Raw genomic sequence first — 25,278 nt, 5'->3', positions numbered from 1 at the left:
CAATTTTCAATTTTTTTCAATTTTAAGTAATGTAGAATAGAAACAAAAATTTTTTTTTTCAACAGAAAATATTTAGTGATACTTTAATTAAAAACAAAAAAGCCGGTAAAAAATAGTTTTTTGTCTACAAAATACAACTTAATATTTTAATTTTTAAATAATTTTTAAACTTGCCCAAAAATTAGTTTTTATTATTTATTTATTTATTTATTTGGACATAAACAGGTTTTAAATGAACCCTTTTCTTTATTTCTTTAATAAAACTAATTTGTTGAATTAATTTATAATTAAATTTATACAAGTGAAAATAATGGAAAGTAAAAGTCCAAAAATTATTTTATTACTTTAATAATATTAATTAGTTGAATTAATTAATAATTAATTAACATATTTTATTTTTTATTTGTTTTAAAAGTGAAACAAGTGAAAATAAATCAAAGGAAAAGTTTAAAAATTATTTCACCACTTTGATAATATTAATTAATTGTATTAATTAATAAATAACTAATTTAATTTAATTATTACATGAAACGTAATAATTTACGTTTCAATTTTAATAGTATTTCATTTAATTCGATTTGCGTTATAAATTTATTTAAAATTTGTTCAAAATAAAAATTAACCATGATTATTAATAATTAATAATTAAATTAAATTAATTAAATTGCTTAGAAAAATAAAAAATTTTACGAGAAGAATCCCTTCTGATTCAGGAAGTTTTACTGTGTAAATTATATGCACATACCGCATTGGAGTTGAATTTCAAACATTTGTTTGACATTTTCTCTCTCTTTTTTTTCATTTTTTGCACGTTCGTAAACATTTAAGTTTTGACGCAGCAGTAGTATAGACAAAGTGGATTAAATAACGTTCTGCAATCTGTTTAATGTTTCGGCAAAGCGACTCGCGTGATTTTTATGGAACGTATAAACTTTAATCTACCTTATACTGCTTCACTGGTTGCAGACAAATAATTCCGGACTTTTATTGCTGCCATCATGTTCAGTCATTGCTTCGTTCATAATTTATCATTTTAAATATTTTATATATTTTATATAAAAAAAATAATAAATTCACAAAAAAAATTAAACAAAAAAAAATATTACATTACGTAAATTCATCATCTGTGCGGACAATATGAAAGTTTCGGATAAAGATGACAATGAATCGATCTGAATCTGTAACAGAAATTGATTTTTTTCCATTTTATATCAAGCTTTAATTTAATTTAATTTAATTTAATTTAATTTAATTTAATTTAATTTAATTTAATTTAATTTAATTTAATTTAATTTAATTTAATTTAATTTAATTTAATTTAATTTAATTTAATTTAATTTAATTTATTTAATTTCATTTCATTAAATTCAATCTAATTTGTTTAATTTAATTTAATGGCATTTAATATAATTTTATTTAATTTACTTAATTTATTTTATTTTTATTTATTTACAAAATCTGAATTAGTCTCTTTCGACTGATAAATCAAAAAAAAAAGTCGTTCATTAATTAAATTATTAGTCAAAAACTACCAAATGGTAGTACAAAATTACTAAGAAAAACTAAAACTAAAAAACTAAAACTAAGGCCACTATTTCAATTACTAACGTTTACTACATAAATAAATTAGTAACCTTAATATTAATAGTTTTCTAATACCAATGAGTAGTTTTTGACTAAAATTTAGTCAAAAATTTTATAATTGAAGCGAAATTGAATTTTGATTTGAAACGAAATTAAATTTTAGTAGTTTTTGATTAAAATTTAGTCAAAACTTTTATAATTAAAGCAAAATTGAATTATAATTTGAACCGAAACTAAATTTTAGTAGTTTTTGACTAAAATTTAGTCAAAAATTTTATAATTGAAACGAAATTGAATTTTGATTTGAAGGTAAATTAAATTTTAGTATTTTTTGATTAAAATTTAGTCAAAACTTTTATAATTAAAGCAAAATTGAATTATAATTTGAAACGGAATTAAATTTTAGTAGTTTTTGACTAAAATTTAGTCAAAAATTTTATAATTGAAACGAAATAGAATTTTGATTTGAAATTAAATTAAGTTTTTGTAGTTTTCGATGAAAATTTAGTCAAAACTTTTATATTTGAAGTGAAATTAATTTTTGATTTCATTTCTCAGCAATTTTCTGAAGAATAGAAAAAAATCGTATACTTTTAATTGTTAATTAAAAAATTCAATCAAATTTTGAATTAAAGAATACAGAAATATTATTTAATTTATTTAATTAACTATAATAATTTCTTTGTTCGAATCTTACCTTGTTGGATCGTCTCTAGGATTGAAACCATCGATTTTCACAACATTCCATTCGTCTTTGGAACCTTTCGAGTAACTGAATGATACCTGAAGCAAAAAGAGGAGAAAAAACCTTGAAATTAATCCATGTGTCTAAAAATATACAATAATGAGATTAAAATTTTAATCTTGAACTTAAAATCAAGAGTTCGTTTTCTGTTTATCATTGTATATTATACGTGTAGTATCATTGAAAGTGATACTTTTCACGATTTCGAATTTCGCTTACATCGGACTTGAAAGTTGAAACCTTATTGATTCAGAGACAAAACATATTTTCATCAACCAGATGCAATATACTTTATAGATGATGTTTCAGCAAATATGATTTCATTTTTCTTTTTTCATTTTACTTACAAGGAAATATTAATTTTTTATTTCGTTTTCGTTCTTTTCTACTCTATATTCCGAAAAATTTCGAAAGTTTAAATCGACGACTATATTTTTATTCCTTCTTTTAATTTATATTTTCTTGGTAACAAAAAAAAATATTTGTGGCATTAAAAAAATTTATTTTTAGCTCAGTGAATTTTTAGTTTTAATTTTTTTTCTATTTTAGTATTCTCTAAATTTAAATTAGTTAGAAGTGACTAATCCAAATAATTAAATTAAGTTAATTGAAAACTAAATTTAATAAAATCAATTAAAAATTTAATTTAATAATTCATTTAAAGTCGAATTGAATTAAAATTACATTTTTCGATTAAAATTTTAAAAAAAAACAGTTAAATATTTCCCTGGAAAAAAAATTGATTCTACATTAAAAAAATAGTCCCTACACTTTTTTTTCACATGATGAGAATGTAAAATCTTTTGAATCAATCAATTAAATTTACTCTTCGGAAGATATTATTTCGATTTCTTCTATTCTTTCCTTTTTTTTTGTGATAATAAATCTGTTTCTCATTTCCTTGGGAACTTTTCTTTTCCTTTTTTGTTGAGGTACATAAGGAAGAGTCATTCGTTTTATTGGCAAGTTCCTGACCATTGTAAGATGATGCTAATAGCAGTATATATCTTATCGGTATCTGTCAATCAAAAATATTTCGAATCCTTTTGTACAGGTATTGACGTCAGTGCTTGTTGTACATTTACACGAGAAAGTAATGGATCGCGATGTTTCAGATTCAAGATTATTTTTTGAGTGTTAAGATGAGACTAACGTATATATAGATATAGAATATATATTTATATATAGAAAAGGAAAGAAGTTTATAAAAAAGAAAAAATGTAGAATAGAAAAAATTTAAAAAAAGAAAAATGTAGCTAAAAGAAAAAATGTAAAAAAGAAAAAATTTAAAAAAAGAAAAAATATAGAAAAGGAAAGATGTATATAGAAAAGGAAAGACGTATTTAGAAAAGCAAAGATATATAAATATAAATGCCAAAAGAGGTGTCTTGCATTCGAAATGTTATATAGAAAGCCGACAATGTGATCCATGACTATCAATTGGCTCCTATCGAACATTCGAAATCTAGATGCTCGCATTGCTCTGACGTTTTCCTATCAATTCCAATCGGGTCACTGACCTTTCGATTCAAGTTGAATTGATTGACAAATTGATAAATTGAATTTCTATGAGCAAAAGGAGTAGCCTATGAATTTAGAGATCAATCAAATTATATATACCTTGCGTACCTTATTCATACGATAATAAATCAATTTTATTACAGTTATCATTATTCTTAATATCCAGGGAATATATCTCCCCGCGAATAACACTTTACTCTTCAAGAATGTCTTCCTTTTTTCAAAAAAATAAATAAATAAAACAATTACAGTCTCTCTCTTCTCATTTTCTCTTTTTACTACATTCATTTTTTTAATCTTGTTCTAATTAAAAAACAGGATTCCAAATCGCTCTCTGAATCAAAATCTGAATCTAATTTTGAATGTAAATCTGCATCTGAATCTAAAGTTGAATTTAAATTTGAATCTAAATCTGAATCTAAAACTGAATCTAAAACTGAATCTATAACTGAATCTAAAACTGATTCTGAATCTTAACGTAAATCTGAATCTAAATTTAACTATGAATCCCAATTGAATAAATCAATTATAGTAACAATAATAAATAGTAATTTGGTGATAGTAACAAATTACTAAGAAATAAACCAAATCAAGTAAATTTTTAAACCAAAAAAAAAAAAAATTCAGTCACTGATACAAAATTAGTTAAAAATTTTATTGATTCAGATTTAGAAATAGTAATTTATTTGAGAAAAAATAGTCAAAGAAAATAAATAATTAGTTGTAGGAAACTCACCTGTTCGTGGAAAGTGTCCTTATTGAGGAATTTCATTGGTTCAAGATGCGAATGAAATTGTTCGACGACAGTGAGTTGCTTCTTCAAAAGATGCTCAATAATATAACCCATTGTCACATCATCGGGCAGTCTTATTTTATCGCCAACAGTAATAAACTTGCCACCACTGAAACAAAGAAGCAAACAAAGAAAAAAATTAATAACAAAAATAAAAAATTTCCATTCAAACTATATAAATAGAAAAATAACATTTGACCCTTCTTGTCCTATTTTGGCGATCGAAACAGAAAAAAAGGAACTTTTATCAAAAAAGAGTAAAATTCAATATTACAATAAATAAAAAAATAGTTTACTATTTAATAAATAATTAGACAATTTTCTTAAAAGTATCAACTTGCAACGAATTGATACCAAAAATGTGGATTAAATAAAAAATTGATCCAGATTTTTGTCATCAATTTGTGATTTACTTTAGTATGAATTTAATACTTTTAAGAAAACTGTGTAAAATTTAATATTTTGAATCAAGTAATTTTTATTTAACACCTAAAGTAATTTTTTTTAACTACAAAAGTTCCAAATTGTTGAGATAACCAAAAACTTTAAATAAATATTTTTTTATCCAATTTTTATGAAATTGTATTTTTAAGATTTTCCTACTCGCATCAATTTCCACTACTCAAAAAACTATTCTCAAAAAATATAATAAAATTCTTTAAAACGATTTAATTATTTTCAAAAAATGTTCGAAATTCAATTATCTTCAATATCTCGCATTTTCTCAAAATTTCGCAAAAGAATTAAATTATTTTTAAAAAAAATTGATAAAATTCATCCAAAATTCAATTATTTTCATAAATAATAAAATTCCCACAAAAATTCAATTAATTTACAATACCATTTTCAACAAAATTTCGAAAAAATCAAGTATTTAACAAAATTTTTATACAATTCTTCACATTAATTCAGATATTTTCACTAATAATAACATTTTTCAAGGAAATTCAATTTTTTAAAAAAATTTTTGATAAAATTCGAAGCAAGAATTCAATTATTTTCATAAATAATAAAACTCATCGAAGAATTTCAATTATTTTTAATACAATTTTCAATTAATTAATCGAAAAATTCAATTATTTTAACAAATAAAGTTTTCCACAAGAATTGAATTATTATTTAAAATAAAATTTTCATAACATTTATTATATTACGAAAACAATCAATTATTTAAAACAGTGTTTATAAAATTCTTATAAAGAATTCAATTATTTTCAAAAATAACAAAATTTGAGAAATTCAATTCTTTTTAAACATTTTTGTAACATTTTTCGCAATAATGTAATTATTTTCGAAAAATATTAGAATTCTTCACAGGAATTCAATTATTCACATAAATAATTCTTCGAAAGAATTCAATTATGTCAATGAATAACAAAAATATTGCAGAAAATTCAATTAATTTGAGTCATTTTCATAAAATTTTTTGCAAAATTCAATTACTTTCATAAATAAAAATATTCATTAGAAGAATTTAATTATTTTTAAAAGTAGTAAATTTCTTCTTGGAAATTCAATTATTTTAAAAAATTCTAATAAAATCGTTTGCAAGAATTCAATTATTTTCATAAATAATAAAATGTTTTTTAGGAAATCAATTATTTTCTAAACAATTAAATATTAATTAATTAATTAATTAATTAATTAATTATAAAATTAATTAATTAAATTATTGGCAAAAATTTTAATAGAATTCTTCGTAAAATTTAATTTTTTTTAAAAAACTTTTCGCAATTCAATGATTTTCAATATCTTCTATTTTTATAAAATTGCCAAACGGAATTCAATTATTTAATAAATTTTTTGTAAAAATCTTCCTACGAATTTAATTCTTTTCATGAATAATAATAATTTCTCAGGAATTCAATTATTTAAATGAGAATTTACATAAAATTGTTCGAAAGAAATCAATTATTTAAACATTTTTATAAAATTAAATTCGTTGCAGGAATTCAATTTATTAGCAGGATAAGAAAGAAAGTAAATATTTTTTATGAAAATTAGGAAAAAGTAAGAAAAATAAAAAAAAATATGGAATGGAATTTTTGGCAGTTTTGTGAAGTGTCTAAAACGAGTTTTTTTGGACGTCAAGTTTAATTTTTCGACAGCTACTTTTTTACTACTTTCTTTTACTTTGAATGCTACTTTTTGAAAATTAATTATCGAGTGCGAAGTCTGGCATCAATTCAAAATTTTGTTAAACAAGAAAAATCCCACTCTGCGGAAAATTTAATTACTTTAATTTAATTCAAAACTAGCATTACTAGCATAACTGTTTGACCTTTTTATAGTTACAAAAACATTCTTTTTAAATTTAAATGAAAATTTACGATTTTCTAAAAAAAATTTCAAAATATAATTCTTCAAAAATACGATTTTATTTCAAGAGAATTTTTGAAAATAGAATTAATAGAATTAATTTCGTTTCTATATAATTGAAAATTCTTCTTGTTCTTATTTAGGCTTTAGGCTTCATTCCGCATATGAGAGAACTTTCGTGCCATCTAGGCGGTAATTAAACGAATCGTTTTGGCGCGAAATTCAAAACAAAATTTAAATGACTAATTTTGTTTATAATTAAATATTTTGTTGTTATTTTGTAATTTTTTTTTTTTTGTACTTCTTTTGTTACCTTTTCTTTTCGACTATTTTCAGAAAATAAATTCACCGTTTCGTCTATTTCAAAGGGAAAAAAGAAAAAAAAAACATAACAGCGACGAGTGAATTTTTAAGTGAATAAAAAATGGGAGCGCACGTAGTCATTCTTATGGTTTGGAAGGGGCAACAGAGCACAATAAATCTACCTGTAAATAAATACAATCGTGTAAATCGTGTTTCCGTTTCTCCCTTTTCTGAATCGGACTATATGTATTCCGCATAGGATACTTATGTATACACGCATTTATGCGCATTTATGTACGCGCAATGTGTATCTTTCGCCTGACGGAGAAACGAGAGAGGCTCCCCCCGACTTCTCTTGCAAAGAAGATTTCTTGTAATGCTCTTAGATCTCTCTCTCCTCCCCCCCCCCCTCTCTCTCTCTATCTCTTTTTCTCTTTTCCTTTTTTTTATACTTTTTATTAACTTATATTTCCTGCGCCTCTTTAGGATCAGATTTCGCGAGACATTCTCCAAGGAACTTTTGCAGGATCGATAAGGTATAAAGAGACCCCTCTTGAGAGTGCTCTCCTCTCATTTTACTTTCTCTCATTCCACGCTAAATTTATGTTTTCTCTCTCTTTTCCCTCTTTATTTTTTTCCTCTCTCTCTCTCTCTCTCTTTTTAATTTTCTCTCTCTCTCTCTCTCTCTCTCTCTTGGTTGACTTCCCTCTGAAAAATTGGGGGAATAAGAAACCTGAATGTGGTATTTTAATTACTTATGTTTCGCTCTTTCATGAATATTACTCGAATGTTTGAAAAAGAATTTTAAGATTTTAATCTCGCTGCATCTCATCTTCTCTGCGCTCAGAGCAACGAGCGGTAATTTGTTAAATTACTTTCAAAAATTTTGCCCCCTGGCTTTAAAAATTTTTCCCTGCCTTAAGAAACAAAAAATTTTAAAACATTTCTGGTCTAACAAATTTTTCAAATAAATTCCTTGAGTGAATAAATAATATTTATTTGCTAAGTTTATTTGAATCAAGTAAATTGTTTTCCAGTGTAAGTGTTGTAACAATGAGTAATTATTAATTAATAATAATAATAATAATAATAATAATAATAATAATAATAATAATAATAATTATTATTATTATTATTATTATTATTATTATTATTATTATTATTATTATTATTATTATTATTATTATTATTATTATTATTATTATTATTATTATTATTATTATTATTATTAATTAATTAATATTTATAATAAAAAAAATTTAGAACAAGGAATTAATAATAATTACAATTATTAATTAATAATTATAATTAACAATTAGTGTGAAGTGAATTTATGCGAATTGTACATTAAAGGCAAAATGCAAAAATTGAAAATAATAATTTATATACAGAAAGATAAGAAAATTAATTTGTACACAGCAGTGCTCGTTACTTTTCTGGCAAATTATTGCGCTCGCTGAGAAAAAGAGAGAGAGAGAGAGAGAGAGAGAGAGAGAGAGAGAGAGAGAGAGAGAGAGAGAGAGAAAAGGGAGAGAGAGACGTAAGCGGGTGAATTTGCGTTTGTGTGCGCGTTTTTCATAATATATGCATGCGCTTATTAAATTATGTCGACGAAACACGTGGCTCTTGTTTATACCGAATAAAATTAAAGATTCATATGCATTCAGGAAGAAGAACAGATAACGACTTATGCGCTCATCTCTTGGCGTACATTTTCAAATTTATTATTTCTCATTTCTTTCCTCTCATATTCTTTTCTTGTTAATATTATTATCGTTATAAGTCACATTTCACTACACAACTCTCGTGTCTTGTCTTCCTTTTTCGATCTTTCTTTATTACTCATATTAACTGATGATGATGATTCTTTTATCTTACAAGATTTTTAGGAGTGGAATTATTTTCTCTTTCTCTTTCTCTTTTTTTTTTTATTCACTTAAAAAATTCTCATCATTTTATTTTATTCTTTCTTTATTTCTCCAAGCTTTTCTGCGGATATCAAATTGAGACAAAAAACGAATCAAAATTTTTCTTCGCAACACTTAAATAAATATTATTTAATATTATTTTCAACGATTTTATTAGAATTTTTTTAAAGTAATTGAATTTCCAAGAAGAAATTTACTACTTTTAAAAATAATTGAATTCTTGTGATGAATATTTTTATTTATGAAAATAATTGAATTTTGCAAAGAATTTTATTTTAATAAAATTCTTTGCAAAAGAATAATTAAATAAAATAATTTCTGGAATAATTTTGTTATTTATCTTTAATAATTGAATTCTTTCGAAGAATTATTTATGTGAATAATTGAATTCTTGGGAAGAATGTTTTATTAAAAACTAAAAGAATAATTGAATTATTTCCAAAAAAAAGTTAATTAAAATTGTATTTAAAACAATTGATTTCTTTTAAACAATTTTATTAAAATATTTGAAAATAATTGAATTCCTGTAAAGAATTCTAATATTTTTATATATAATTGAATTCTTCCAAAGAATTTAAAAAAACATTCTTTTAAATAATTGATTTTTTCGAGAAATTGAAATTAAATTGTTAATAATAATTCCTTTTTTTTTAGCAATTCCTGTAAAATTGTATTAAAAATAATTGAAATCCTGCGATGAATTTTATTATTTATGAAAATAATTGAATTCCTAATAAGAATTTTATTATTTACCAAAATAATTGAATCCCTGAGAAGAATTTTATTATTTACCAAAATAATTGAATTATTACGAAAAATTTTATTAAAATGTTTAAAAAGAATTGAATTTCTGTGGAAAATTTTGTTATTTTTGAAATTAATTGAATTCTTTATAAGAATTTTATAAACACTGTTTTAAATAATTAATGTTTTCGAAATATAATAAATATTATTAAAATTTTATTTTAAATAATTCAATTCTTGTGGAAAACTTTATTTGTAAAAATAATTATATTTTTCGAGGAATTCGATTAATTTTTTATTAAAAATAATTGAAATTCTGTGATGAATTTTATTATTTATGAAAATAATTGAATCGTTTAAAGAATTTGATTATATTTTCTGAGAATAATTTTTTTGATTAATGGAAATTGATGCGAGAAGGAAAATCTTAAAAATCCAATTTCAAAGCCAAAGCACTCTCGTGTCGATTAGAAATTGTAATTGAAATCTCGGCCATTGAAAGCACCTGTGCTGCATATATGCACACACAGGTAATAATTATATTGCCAGAGATGCGCTTGACAAACGACTCTCACGCCGATACATATAAACGATAATTATTTATCTCATTATCGTATATCTAAAGATACAAACCAGCCTTTCGCTATGTACATTTATACGACTCTATGCAGAGAGAAAAAGAGAGAGAGAGAGAGAGTGTATTTCTAAAGATCCCATTATAATAGCTAATATCAAGCAAATGAATCACAATCGATTGGAAATCATCAATAAAATTAATTGACCGAGTGACACAGGGGAAAAAGTAGAATGAACGAAAGCGATGACAGAAGGACTTTAATAATTAAATGAAACAAATAATATATAAATAATTTTCTGTTAAAAATTTTTTCTTTTTTTTTTAATCTAAAAATTTTAGTTAATAAAAAGACGGATTTTTTTCGTTAACTAAAATTTTCCAGAGATTAAATAAATAACCAAAAAAATGTTTAACAGAAAATTATTTATTGACTTTAATTTGTTTATTAAATTAATAATTCAAAATCGCCTCAGGAGCTATCGCTCCTGAGACTATTTTGAATTGTTAATTTAACAAACAAATTTTTTATCTAATTTATTAAAAATTGAACGAAATGATAAAAAAAAGGGATTAAAGAGGGGGACGGAGGGAGGGATAATAGAGGGAGGAGAATTCGAGGGGAATAAAGGCGTTTCAAAAAGCGACAACCAGTTTCAAAGCCACACACAATATCAGTGACAGCAATAGTAAACTCAAAGTCAGCTCGAGCAGCAGGTGCGCTTTCGACCTAATCTCCATGCGGTGGAATGTTGCCAAATTAAAGCAGCAGCAGCAGCGCCTGCTGATAATTAAATACCTCTCGACGATCCACAACACACTGCCAGCTAACGCCAATTTTCATTGCTCGTTTTCCTCCTCGCAGATTTAAAATGTCTTTTTTCAAAAACAATAGTTTTTTTTTAAATTTTTGTACCTACATTCACTATTATAATGATAAAAATTACTTTTTATAATTTTATTTACCATTCAATTTTTTATTTAATTAAAAACAAAATTTATTTGATTCGAAAAATTGATTACTCTCTCTAAATTTGAATTAGTAAAAATGTTTACTAATTTGAATTAGTAACTCACTTTTTGCTCTTCAATTAGTAAAATTTACTAATAAATTAGTAGAAATTACTATTTGTTAGGAAAATTTACTAATTCAAAAGCAAAAAGTCAATAATTATTTATTCATTTTTACTTATGATTTATTACTCTCTAAATTTTTAGTAAAAATGTTTATTAATTTGAATTAGTGACTCACTTTTTGCTCTTTAATTAATAAAATTTACTAATAAATTGGTAGAAATTACTATTTGTCAGTAAAATTTCCTAACTCAAAAGTAAAAAGTCAATAATTATTTATTTATTTTTAATTTATTTATTATTAACTACTCTCTAAATTTCAATTAGTAAAAACGTTTGCCAATTTGAATTAGTGACGGACTTTTTCTCAAAAACAACTATTTTGAATGATTTTCCGCATATTCTTCATAAATTCAATTATTTAAATAAAAAAAAATTAAATTATTTATAATAACTGCAATTCACTGTTCATGAATTCTTTTTATGTTATTAAGGTAAATTTTTGAAAATTTGGAATCAAAAATATTAGAATTCATTGATTTTTTTAAACAAAGTTTAATAAAACTATTCTTAAAATTAGTTGTTTAAAAATAAATTTTCAATAATTTTTGAAAGTTAATACATTTTTTAATTACATGTAATTGAAAACTTTCCAAATAATTGAAATTTAGTAAAATAATTTTAAAATAATTGAAAATAAAATTTCAAAATAATTGAATTTTTAAGAAAAAAATATGGAAAATATTGAAAAATATCTAAGTTTTTGTCGATTTTTAAAATAATTTTAATTAACTTTTTTTTAGAGACAGTGGAACTTTGAATAATTTTGATAAATAAATTCAAATGTTAGTTTTTAGGAAAATTGAAAATAATTGTTAATTACAACGTTTTTTTTTTAATAATTGACAAAAATTAAATATTTAAAAAAATTTAGTTTTCTTTTTTTGAAAATCATTAATTTTTTGGAAATATATAATTGAAAATATTGAAAAATATTGAATTAAAAAAATTATAAAGACAAAATTCTTAGAATTACTTGTTAAAAAAATATTTTGATACAATAATTGCTTTGAAGCTAATTTTCATTCATTTTTATTAACAAACTTTCATTTAAAGATTTTTACTCATTTAAATTTAGAGTGTTTAATATTCAATTATTATCTTAAATTTAAACTGAAATTCAAATTTAAATCAATTTTTATTATAAAATTCTACGATAATTCAATTATTTAAATACAAAAATAATTTATTGAAGAATTGAATCTACTTTAAAATTTAACTCTCATAAAGAATTTTATCAACAAATTTTTAAATAATTGAATTCTATCGTCGAATTTTAATAAAATTTTTAAGAATAATTTCACTTTTTCAAGAAATTAGATTAAAATTATATTAAAAATAATTGAATCTTTTTAAAAAATTTGATTGAATTAAGAAAAGTTTTTGAAAATAATTGAAATTTTGCCAAGAATTTTATTATAATTTTTTGAAAATAATTGAATTTTGGAGAAAAATGTTATTGTCTAAAAATAATTGAAATTTTGAAGAGAATTTTTTGAAACTTTTAACAATAATTGCATGTCTGCGAAGAATTTTATTACTTTTGAAAATAATTGAATTCCTGAGACGAATTTTTAAATACCCAATTGAATTCATTTGTGGAATTTTATTGAAATAGTAGATATTGAAAATAATTGAATTTTGATAAATTATTAAAAAATTATTAAAATCTGCTAATTCAAAAGCAAAAAGTCAGCCATTAATTCAAATTAAAAAACATTTTTACTAATTCAAATTTAGAGAGTTTAATATTCAATTATTATTATCTAAAATTTCAACTGGAATTCATATTTAAATCAATTTTTATTAGAAAATTCTACTAGAATTCAATTATTTAAATACAAAAATAAATAATTTATTTAAGAATTGAATGCTTTTTAAAATTGAACTCTCATAAAGAATTTTATTAACAAATTTTTAAATAGGCACAAATTAAAATACTTTTGACGAAATAAAATTTTTAAGAATAATTTCACTTTTTCGAGAAATTAGATTAAAATTGTATCAAAAATAATTGAATCTTCGAGAAATTCCATTAAAATTTGTATTAAAAATAATTGAAATTCTGCGATGAGTTTTATTATTTATGGAAAAAATAATTGAAAACCTGTAAATTTTTTTATTATTTGTGAAAATAATTAAATTATTGCGAACTTTTGGATAAAAAACTTCGACAAAATTCAATTTAATTAGAGAACCTAACAAATTAAATTCAGTAGTAAAAATTTTACCTCCAACTTAAAAAAAAGGAAACAACAATTTTTCGGGGAATATTCACAGATATCGTAAACAGATTTTTCTAAAAATTAACCAATTAAAATCCCATTTTTCATTTATCACTATTTAGTTATGTTTATTTATTCGTTCGGATGCACCTAACGAAGACGTCAGCATCTATATATCTATACACATATATAGGCTGCATTCACATTAATTGTAAGGACCACTCGGCTCGTTAATTGTGTTTCTCTATTTCTTACTTCCTCGCGGAGATCAAGGGGAACGATTAATCGTCTCGTTAATGGAGACTCGTTAATTAGACGACTCTCTTGCGAGAGATTGTCAAGTCTTTTGAAATCACACGAACGAACGAACGAACCAACGAACGTTCGCGACCTATCGATATATGTTTGTATATACACTCGGCAAAGTCCCTTGAGAATTGCATTCTATACGATAATGCGATCAGTGTATCTGCATCTGAAATTTACCTTCCCTTGAAGTTTCTTTTTTCTTTTTTTTTCTTCTTTTTATTTTTTTACAAAACCAATGTATATATGCGCCTCTTCCTCGTTATTTATTTCTTTACTCACTTTGCTCCTCTACTTTATATTTAGTTGCATATGTATACATAAATGTGTTGACTATATATTTATAGTACAAGCAAATTCCACTTTACTGAAATTATTTCTATGTTTTATTTAATTACACTTTACTTAATGCATTTCGTTGTCCAAGTCATTAAAAAATTACTATTTTAAACATTTTTGCGACTCTTTCGAATAATTTTCTCCAAGGAATTTGGTATTTTTTTTCTCTCTTTTTCCTCTACTCTACGTATTTGTGTCTTTCAGGCAATTTACACTTCTTGGTTGAAAAAGAAAGGAAAAAATGTCTTATAGGCACTTTACGGTTATTTATTTGCAAATTTAATAAACTTAAATACTTTCTGTATGTAGAAAATCCCGACAGTTATTAAATTAAGCGTATTACTCGCGGAGTAAATTCCAGAAATAGTAGATCGCAAAATAAGTTTTTAATTAATTTAACTACGTGAGAAAATATAGTTATAAATTACGACATTATGAATTCATTTACAAAGTGTAAAAGTCATGGACGTCTGGCTTTTTTTTGCTCTCGTTTCGTTATAAATGTTAATAATTAATATCTTTTTCTATAATATTTAAAGCTTGGTGTATTTTTTTTTACTCAACCTCTTGTTTATTTTTAAAATAATTCTTTATTTATAAACTATTTCGTTATTAATAAAATAATTTGCTAATAAAATATTAATATTATTAATAAAATATTTCTTACAAATATTCTCTCTTAAATTCCACTGATTCAATTTAAGAGAGAAATTAATTTTCACAGATATTATTTGTGAAAATTAATTTCTCTCTTATTTATTATTATTAAATTATTATATTTATTATAATCAGTTTAATTTTCGATTAAAAAATTATTCTTCGCCAAAAAGAAACCTCGTGCAAAAATACTTGCGTACGAAAAATTACCATTTTTTAATTAAACAGTTTTTTCCTTCCTTATAAATGAATCAGCAAAATTTATCTCTCTTAATTAATCTTAAGAGTAAAATTAATTTCATTTTAGTTTCAAACTGACAAAATTCATGAAAATGATCGAAATCTCAACTTTTGAGAATATTTCTCAAAGTCTCTCTCTTTCTCTCTCTCTCTCTCCCTCTCCCTGCTGACTTTAAAATGTGGATAATTTAAATTTAAATACTTGACGGTTAATTTTGCTCTTGTTCTTTAAAAAAAGAAGAGAAAGAGTGAAAGAGAGAGAGAGAGAAAAAAAGGCAAACTCTTATACGCGCGGCCCATTTAGAAAGTATTCAGAAATGGTGGGAAGGGTCCAATATACGAATTTGGAAAGAAATCCCGATCTCACGAATTTCTTGGGTGCGATAGAATGACGACGATCCTCAGCGATGTTCCTTATTAATGAAGAATCCTCTTGGTATTTCTTCGGAAGCCAAGAAGGAACCTCTGTACCGAAACGCTGATTGTTGGGGCTCTGTTATTTATCGCGAGAAAGAGACAGAGGGATGAGAGTGAGTGAGAGGGCGAAATGAAATGAAAAAGGGGAAAAGGGAAGAGAAAGAGAAAGAGATAGACGAGATTTTACAGAATGAAAAAAAAAATATGCAAACAGAGGCGGCGCTATTTTTTTCTTTTCTCACCGAAATTATATGTGTAAAATTAAAGACAAAAAAAATAATTTAACTCATTAGTAAATAATTAGCATCTTTTTTTTTAATAATTCGCGTTAGTAGTAAAATTTAAATTACAACACTAAAAAAAAAATTTATTTGATTCAAATAACTGATTAAGTGACTATTATCAATTAAATATATTTAATCGAATAAAATAATATTTATTGGAGTCAATTAAATGGTTCAATTCATATTTGCTTCAAATACTGAAATTATTGGTTCAAATACCATTTAATTGACTCCAATAAATATTATTTGATTCAAGTAAATATTTAATTGATAATTGTCAATTAATCGGTTATTTGAATCAAATAAATTTTTTTTTAAATACGAACTTTATGGAACAAAAATGAAAAATTGCGGACCATTTATGAACCAATTGCTGACAAAAATATAACCAGTCCGAGTCAAATAAGAGAACACTTTACTTAAAACTATAAATTAAATTTTTCATATAACTATAAAACATGAAGATATCGATAACTCCGAGTCTTCGACTCGGAGTGATCGATTTCTTCATGTTTTATAATAATGATGACCGAGTGATAAAATCATTGTCAATCCAATTATTATTTTCAAGAATTTAAAACTCAAATTCTTCTTAAAATCGATTATTTTTAAAAATTTTTGACAAAGTTCTTTGACAATTTTCAAATCCATTGGTTTACAATATTCAATTTTACGAAATTTCAATTATTCGTAAATTCTTCAATTAAATATAAATTAGAAAATAAAAACATCAAATAATTTCAAAAAGAATCCAATTAAACTTTACCAAAAAAATTAATTCCATACAGAATTGTTAGTTAAAAATATGAAAAATTCAAATTTCCAATGATTTTAATCTGAAACCTTTTCGAAATTCAATTATTTTTACAAATTTACGCTCTGCTTTTAATATTCATTTATAATCTGAAATTTTAACTGAAATCAATTTTTAAATCAATTTTTATGACGAAATTCTACTAGAATTCAATTATTTAAATACAAAAGAGCAATTTATTAAATAATTGCATCTTTCTTAAAATTGAATTCTCATAAAGAATTGTATCAATAAATTTTTAAATAATTGAATTCTTTCGACGAATTTTAATAAAATTTTTGAGAATAATTATATTTTTTCGAGGAATTCGATTAAAATTGTATTAAAAATAATTGAAATTCCTGAATGAGCTTTATTATTTATCAAAATAATTGAATTCCTAATAAGAATTTTATTATTTACCAAAATCATTGAATCCCTGGAAAATTTTTATTACTTATGAAAATAACTGAATGATTGCGAAGAAATTTATAAAAAAAAAATTGTAAATAATTAAATTCCAGTGAAATTTTTATTATTTTTTTGAAAATAATTAAAGGTTTGTGTAGAATTTTATTAAATTATTTTTTAAATAATTGAATTCTTTTGGAAAATTTTATTAGAATAGTAGATACCTATTAAAAATTATTGAATTGAGAAAAATTTTTAAAAATAATTGAAATTTTGCCTAAAATTTTATTAAAATTTTTGAAAATAATTGATATTTTGGAGAAGAATTTAATTATTTCTAAATACATTTATACTCAAACTTTAAAAAAATCTAATTATTAACTAATTTCCTAATTAATTATTTTTGTTTATTAATTTCAAAAATTTTAATAAAATTCTTCCCAAGAATTTAATTATTTTCATAAATAATAACATTCTTCGTAAGAATTCCATTATTTTTATAAATTGTAAAATTCTTTGCAGAAATTTAATTTTTTTCTAAAATTTTAATAAATCCTTCGAAACAATTCAATTATGTTTATAAGTAATAAAATTTTTTGCAAAAATTTAATTATATTCAAAATAATTTCACGAAAGAATTCAATTTTTTTCTTATTCGTTATAAAATTTTTTAAAAGTTCTAATAAAATTCAATAATTAAATGTTTAATTTCAATTATTAACAAACACATTTATTTTAAAAAATTGAAAGAAATTGTTCATAAAATTCAATTATTTTTTTAATTTTTAATTAAAAACTTTAAAGAAACAAAACTTTTTAAAAAAAATTCAAAGAAATTCATCAAAAAGAATTTAATTAGAATTATCAAATTTTTTGATAAAATTCTCAACGATTATTAATAAAGATTAATCATTTTATAACTAAATGTTCTTCTACCTCTTTTTAAAAGACTTTTAGGTGTTGTTTCTTTTCGCTTGTGAGAGAACTTTAATGCCATCTAGGCGGCGAATCAACGAACTGTATTGGCGGGAAATTCAAAACAAAAAATCGAATTATATTATTACTGGGTAGAAATAATTAAGAATAACTAATTAAATATTGCTAATAAATAAATTAGTTAACAATAATTAATTAATTAATGTTAATAAATAAATTAATTAAATAATTGTTAACTAGATTGTATTAACAGAATTAATCATTACAGAAAGAAAACATTTTTCCCAACATTTTAAAATTAATTTCCTCAAATAATAATTTTTTATTCCTGTTCTGTTTAAAAAACTGCGTCCTCCAGAGCCTGCAAAAGTTCCAAATGTAAATCGTTGACGCCTAATTAAAAAGCAAGCGGAGACAATTGAATTTAGAAAAGAGAAGAGATGGCTTTGACACCACCGTATTGTCGACGCCACTGTTTGTTCACAAAACTTTTTGAAAGAAATGCGACGAAGGAAAAGAATGAAACAAAAGTAGGAAAACAATAAGACGAGTTCTCGTCGCTCTTTCACCCACTTAACCTCGAAATTTCGATTTCGTCGCCAAGGGAATTTTAACGAGGCCGATATTCCGCCTCTGTCGTTGTTGTCCCCGCGGGGCCCTATCTCTATATATACGCCGAAAGGACAAGGGTTTCGTGGCGCGCGGTGAGACAGGACCATTTGGACAGCCAGGACCAGAGGAGAGAGAGAGAGTGGAATTGGCGACTGCGATTTCTGGGACTAATCTGCCCAATTAAAAAGGTCGCTGGAAAAGGGGATTTGAGAATCTACCGAATGGTATTCGCTAATGAGTGGCCCCGTGATTCTACGGGGTTTTGTATACATATATATCTGTACGTATTGAGAAAAGAGGGGACATTTATATGTGTACATATATATATATCTATAAGAACGGACCAATCGAAAAGGAAAATGTTAATTAAAACGCACTATCTACGGCTTCTCTTTCTTCTTTGATTCCTAATTGGCACGATGAAAATTTCCGCTGACGATTTTTGTACAACATATCACACGTGAGAAGAGTGCATGTCAAGAGAAAAAGAGATAATACCTTGTTCACGATTGTTGTTAATTATAAATTGAAAGTAAAAAATATCAGATCTTGTATGAATGATGAAATAAATAAATGTTGCTCAATACGTTTGATTTAATATACAACCTTATTTACCTTATTTTTTAAAAGTAATTGCAATAAAATTAAATTCTAATCTAATTCCTAATGGTAAATATATTATGGGTTTATTTATATTATTAGTTAAAATAAATCCTACAAGAGTAAAAATAATTAAAAAACGAATATTTAAGTATTTTAATGAATTATTTAATTATTAGGTTAATTTCTTAAAAATCCGCTAATATGAGACAAGTGGCGCCAAAAAAAGTCTTCAATTTTTGGCGCCACTTGTCTTATATTAGCGGATTTCTTAGAAACTAAACTCTATTCTTCAATTATTAATTTCTTTATCTTTTTTGTATTTTTTTGTTGAAACATAAGTTTATTTATTTGTATTTATAGTTTAAATAAAACCTACAACATCATATACTACATTTAAATAATCCAAAAAAATGTACATCTATTATGAAACATACAACAATAAAAATAATTAAAAACCGAATATTTAAGTAATTCATTAAATTATTTAATTATTAGGTTAGTTCCCAAAAAATGTGTCCAATTTTTGGTCCCACTTGTCTCATATTAGCGGATTTTTTAGAAACTAAACTCTATTTTTCAATTATTAATTTTTAATTAATTATTAAATTAATTATAATTAATTAATTATTAATTTTTAAATCAGTTTTTAATTTTTTTTGTTGAAATATACATTTATTTATTTGTGTTTATAATTTAAATAAAACCTACGTCAATAAAAATAATTAAAAAATGATTTAATTATTAGGTTATTTTCCAAAAAATCAGTTAATATAAGACAAGTGGCGCCAAAAAAAGGCTCCAATTTTTGCCGCCACTTGTATATTATATTATTATATTATAATTATTTTTATTTTACAATTAATTCAAAATTGAATTGACAAATAGAAATCATCAGCATTTTTTTCACTACTTTTCATTAAAAGACTAAAATTTTGTTAAATATTATGTTTTGTCAAATTGAAATTATGCAGATTTTTGTTCTCTACTTGTAAACAAAATTAGAAAATTGTTAAACAACTGTGATTGAGAAATAGAAAATTTATTTATTTTGCATTATTTTTGTTTATGAATCACAATTTTTTAACAAAATTATCATTTTGTTTTAGAAAAAGAAGAAAAATATTTGCACAATTCCTATTTTTAATCTTCATTTTGGAACAGGATTTTCCACAAGAATTAAGAAATTCAAAAATTTCAAATTCAAACCTTTTTTAAATTAAACAACTTATAAAAGTATTGTTAGAAAACATAAAGATATCGATTGCTCCGGGTCGAACACTCGGAGTGATCGATTTCTTCATGTTTTTATATAATAATTAAAGATGACCAAGTAATAAAATCATTATTTTATATTATTATAAGAATATTGTTACTGTAACTTCATCAAAATTATTTTCATGATTTTAATTCAATTATTATTTTCTAGAATTTTAAATTATTTTTATAAAAATAATAATTGAATTACTTAAAAAAATTTATTATTTACGAAAATAATTGAATTCCTTAAAAAACATTTATTATTTATGAATATAATTAAAGTCTTGCGAACGATTTTATTATTTATGAAAATAATTGAATTCTTTAAAAAAATTTTATTATTTATGAAAATAATTGAATTCCTAAAAAAAAATTTTATTATTTAGGTATGAAAATTCAATTCAATTATATTTATTAAAATTGTATTAAAAATAATTGAAATTCTTCAAGGAGTTTTAATATTTATGAAAATAATTGAATTATTGCGAAGAATTTTATAAAAAAAAGGGTTTCAAACAAGTGGATTTTTTTTGAAAAAAATTATGATAATTCTATTTTTAATAATTGAATTCCTGTGAAATTTTCATTATTTTAGAAAATAACTGAATATTATTGTAGAATTTTGTCAAAATTGATTTTAAATAATTGAAATTTTATCATGAATTTAAAAAAAAATTTTGAAAATAATTAAATTTTATTAGTTTTGAAAATAATTGAATTCTTGTGATGAATACTATTATTTATGAAAATAATTGAATTTTGCAATGAATTTTATTAAAATTCCTGAAAATAATTGAATTTTTGCGAAAAATTTTATTAATTTTAAAAATAATTGAAATCTGGTGATGAATATTGTTATTTACGAAAATAATTGAATTTTGCAATGAATTTTATTAAAATTCCTGAAAAAAAATTAAATTTCTGCGAAGAATGTTATAAATTTTAAAAATAATTGAAATCTTGTGCTGAATATTGTTGTTTACGAAAGTAATTGAATTTTGCAATGAATTTTATTAAAATTCATGAAAATAATTGAATTCCTTAAAAAAATTTTATTATTTATGAAAATAATTGAATTTTTGCGAACGATTTTATTATTTATGAAAAGAATTTTAATTCTTTTCATAAATTCTTTAACAAAATTTTATTATTTATGAAAATAATTGAATATTTGACAATAAAAAGAATTTATTCCACACACTCCTAAAAAATGTTACCTCATCAATTAACGTAATTAAATTAATTAACAAATAAATTAATTCATAAATAATTAATCATTTAATGATTTAATTAATCATTTAATGATTAAATTAAACCTTTATTAATTAAATTAACTATTTTAGTTTTGAAATACGAACATAAATTTTTTCCCAACCGATTCTTCTACAATGTTTCGGTTCTTAGTCCCCAGTATCATTTCCAGTTCATTTACAGTGATGGTCTGTCATTTTTTGGGTGAAGGGAGTGAAGAAAGGGGAGGTTCGAAAAAAAAGGAGAAAAAGAATTCGAATGGGAGAGAAAGAGGAACGAAAAGTTTACGTCCATTCGATCATTCCATTATTACGCCCCTAATTGGATTCTTTCCTCGTAGCGATCACTGGGGCTTTAATACCAATCATTCGGACCGGCCGCGGATCGTAAAACCAATTTGGGCATTCCTATACCACGGCCATGGGATCGTGATCTATAGAGATCGGTAGTGGCAAAGTCGATTTCAACTCTCAACTTGTGTACGTTTATATACAGTAGTCGCGAGCAGTCAGACTCACTCGATTCCTTTGAGGTTTTACGCCGAGAGTCTCCTGCGTGTGAAAACCGACCGATGAGATAGCGACGAATTACGATTTAGCTTCACTTGTATTTATACACGTAAATACACGTATATATACGTATACGTAAATATACACTTATAAATCCTTTACGTGCGTACACTCGTACTATTCTTATCTGCAAATCCTCTACGTCTCAATTCTATTAAATCCAGCAAACTCCTTTTATTACCTTCCCCTTGTCGTAAAGTTGCAACGGTGCCTCACGATCGATATCGATATTTGTGTCTTCCCGGTGATAGATAAGGCAACTTTCAAAGCCTCCTCTCTTTACCCAAGTTTCGATATTTTAATTATAAATTGACTCCGAGGGGAGACGGCTCTCGATTATATAGATATAAGAAAATAGGGGCACGGAGCTTTTCTGATTAAATTTTTGATTAATGTCTCAACTTTTCTTCGGCGTTTATTTATTATATCTACATTCTAGTGTCTCTTTAAAATGTGTTTTAATTTCTTCTTTATATTTATTTTTTCTTTCTTTTACCTTTATTATTATCTTTTTCTTTATTATTTATTTTATCTGCTTCTTTTCTTTTATATTATCACAGTAAATCATGAGGTATTCAAAAGTGTTGCAGATTATAATTAACACCAAAAAAGATTAAAATAATCAATTTTGGTGTTATTTTTTTACAATGAATGAAATTTTAGTTCATTAAATTTTTTTATAACTATAAAACATGAAGATGACCGAGTGATAAAATCATTATTTTATATTATAAGAATGTTATACTTCTTCAAAATTATTTTCATTACTTCAATTCAATTATTATTTTCAAAAATTTTAAACTACAATTTTACTTTATATAAATTATTTTTAATAATTTTCGAAAAAGTTCTTTGCCAATTTTCAAATCCATTTGTTTACAATATTCAATTATTCCTAAATTCTTTAATTAAATGCATATTAAAAAATATAAACTTCAAATAATATAAAAGAAAAACCAATTAAACTTTATCAAAAAAATTAATTTCAAAATTAAATTATTTCTAAAAATTCACGCTTTTTTGCTTTTAATATTCAATTATAATCTAAAATTTTAACTGAAATTCATTTTTTTGAAATGAGAATCAATTTTTATTAGAAAATTCTACAAGAATTTAATTATTTAAATGCAAAAGTAAATAATTTATTGAATAATTGAATATTTCTGAAAATTCAATTCTGATAAAGAATTTTAGTAACAAATTTTTAAATAATTGAATTCTTTTGTCGAATTTTATTAAAAATTCCATGAATATAATTGTTTTTTTTTCAAGGAATTCAATTATAATTGTATGAAAAATAATTGAAACGCTACGATGAGTTTCACTATTAGTAAAAGTAATTGAATCCTTGAGAAGAATTTTATTTTTCTTGAAAATAATTGAATTACTGCAATAATTTGTATCCTTTTTAAAGTAAATTTTTTTATAGTGTTTTTAACTAAAATTTTTCAATAAATCCATTATTTTTAATAATTTTTAAAAAAGTTCTTTGAGTATTTTCAAATTTATTCCTTTAAAATTTAATTTTACAAAATTTCAATTATTCGCAAATTCTGCAATTAAATATATATTTTGAAAAAAAATAAAAACTTGGAATAATTTCAATAAAAATCCTATTAAACTTTTAAAAAGAATTAATTCTACAGAATGGTTTGTCAAAAATATGAAAAATTAAAAATTTCAATGATTTTAATTTAAAACTTTTTCAAAATTAAATTATTTCTGAAAATCCACACTATAATGCTTTTAATATTTAATTATAATCTAAAATTTTATCTAAAATTCATTTTTAAAACCATTTTTATTAGTAAATTCTACCAGAATTCAATTATTTCAAATTTAAATACAAAAATAAATAATTTATTAACTTTATTTTTCTTGAAATTAAATTCTCATAAAAAATGTTATCAACAAAATTTTTTAAATCATTAAATTCTTTAGACGAATTTTAATAAAATTTTTAAGAATAATTACATTTTTCGAGGAATTCAATTAAAATTGCATTAAAAATAATTGAAATTCTGCAATGAGTTTTATTATTTATGAAAATAATTGAATTGCTAAAAGAATTTTATTATTTATAAAAATAATTGAATCCCTGTAAAAAATGTTATTATTTATGAAAATAATTGAATTATTGCGAAGAAATTTATAAAAAAATTTGTAAATAATTGAATTCCTGTAAAAATGTTTATTATTTATGAAAATATTTGAATGTTTGCGTAGAATTTTATTCAAATTTTTTTAAACAATGGAATTCTTTTGGAAAATTTTATTGAAATAGTAGATATTGAAAATCATTGAATTTTAGAAAACTTTTGAAAATAATTAAAATTAAAAAATTTTTGACAAGAATTTGATTAAAATTTTGTAAAATATTTGAATATCAGAGAAGAATTTTATTATTTATAAAGAGAATTGAAAGTACGACGAGAATTTTTTTTAATTTTTGAACACAATTGAATTTAGTAACTATGTTACTAAGTTTTCTATGTTACTATTCCCCCTGGAGAAGCTGAATTCGTTGAATTTTTACAAATCGTTGACTTTGGTGTTTTATTTAAAGTAAAATTTCATTCATAGTTAAAAATAACACCAAAATCCTTTCATTTTAATCCTTTCTGGTGTTAATTTAATCCTAGAGAGATTAAACTGTTGCAGATTATTTTAATCTATTCTGGTGTTATTTTAACACCTCACGTTTTACACCTCACCATTATTATATACTCCGAT

At 23.0% G+C, this 25,278-nt stretch overlaps 1 protein-coding gene across 2 annotated transcripts in view; it reads right to left on the bottom strand.

The window, feature by feature from the left end:
• Positions 1–577: 577 nt before the first annotated feature.
• The window catches only part of LOC122504358 (fringe glycosyltransferase), a 199,878-nt gene continuing 175,177 nt past the window's right edge, over positions 578–25,278 (bottom strand). For both annotated transcript variants that reach the window (XM_043615431.1, XM_043615432.1), the window contains exons 7-9: positions 4,587–4,752; positions 2,282–2,367; positions 578–1,178 (exon numbers count right to left, since the gene is read on the bottom strand). In XM_043615431.1, coding sequence (XP_043471366.1) covers positions 1,121–1,178; positions 2,282–2,367; positions 4,587–4,752 — 310 coding nt within the window. In that variant the 3' untranslated portion in view covers positions 578–1,120. The remainder of the gene's footprint in view (positions 1,179–2,281; positions 2,368–4,586; positions 4,753–25,278) is intronic.

The sequence above is a fragment of the Leptopilina heterotoma genome, unplaced genomic scaffold, assembly GCF_015476425.1.
Source record: "Leptopilina heterotoma isolate Lh14 unplaced genomic scaffold, ASM1547642v1 Lhet_292, whole genome shotgun sequence".
NCBI lineage: Eukaryota > Metazoa > Arthropoda > Insecta > Hymenoptera > Figitidae > Leptopilina > Leptopilina heterotoma.
This window is presented reverse-complemented; position numbering and strand designations above follow the sequence as displayed.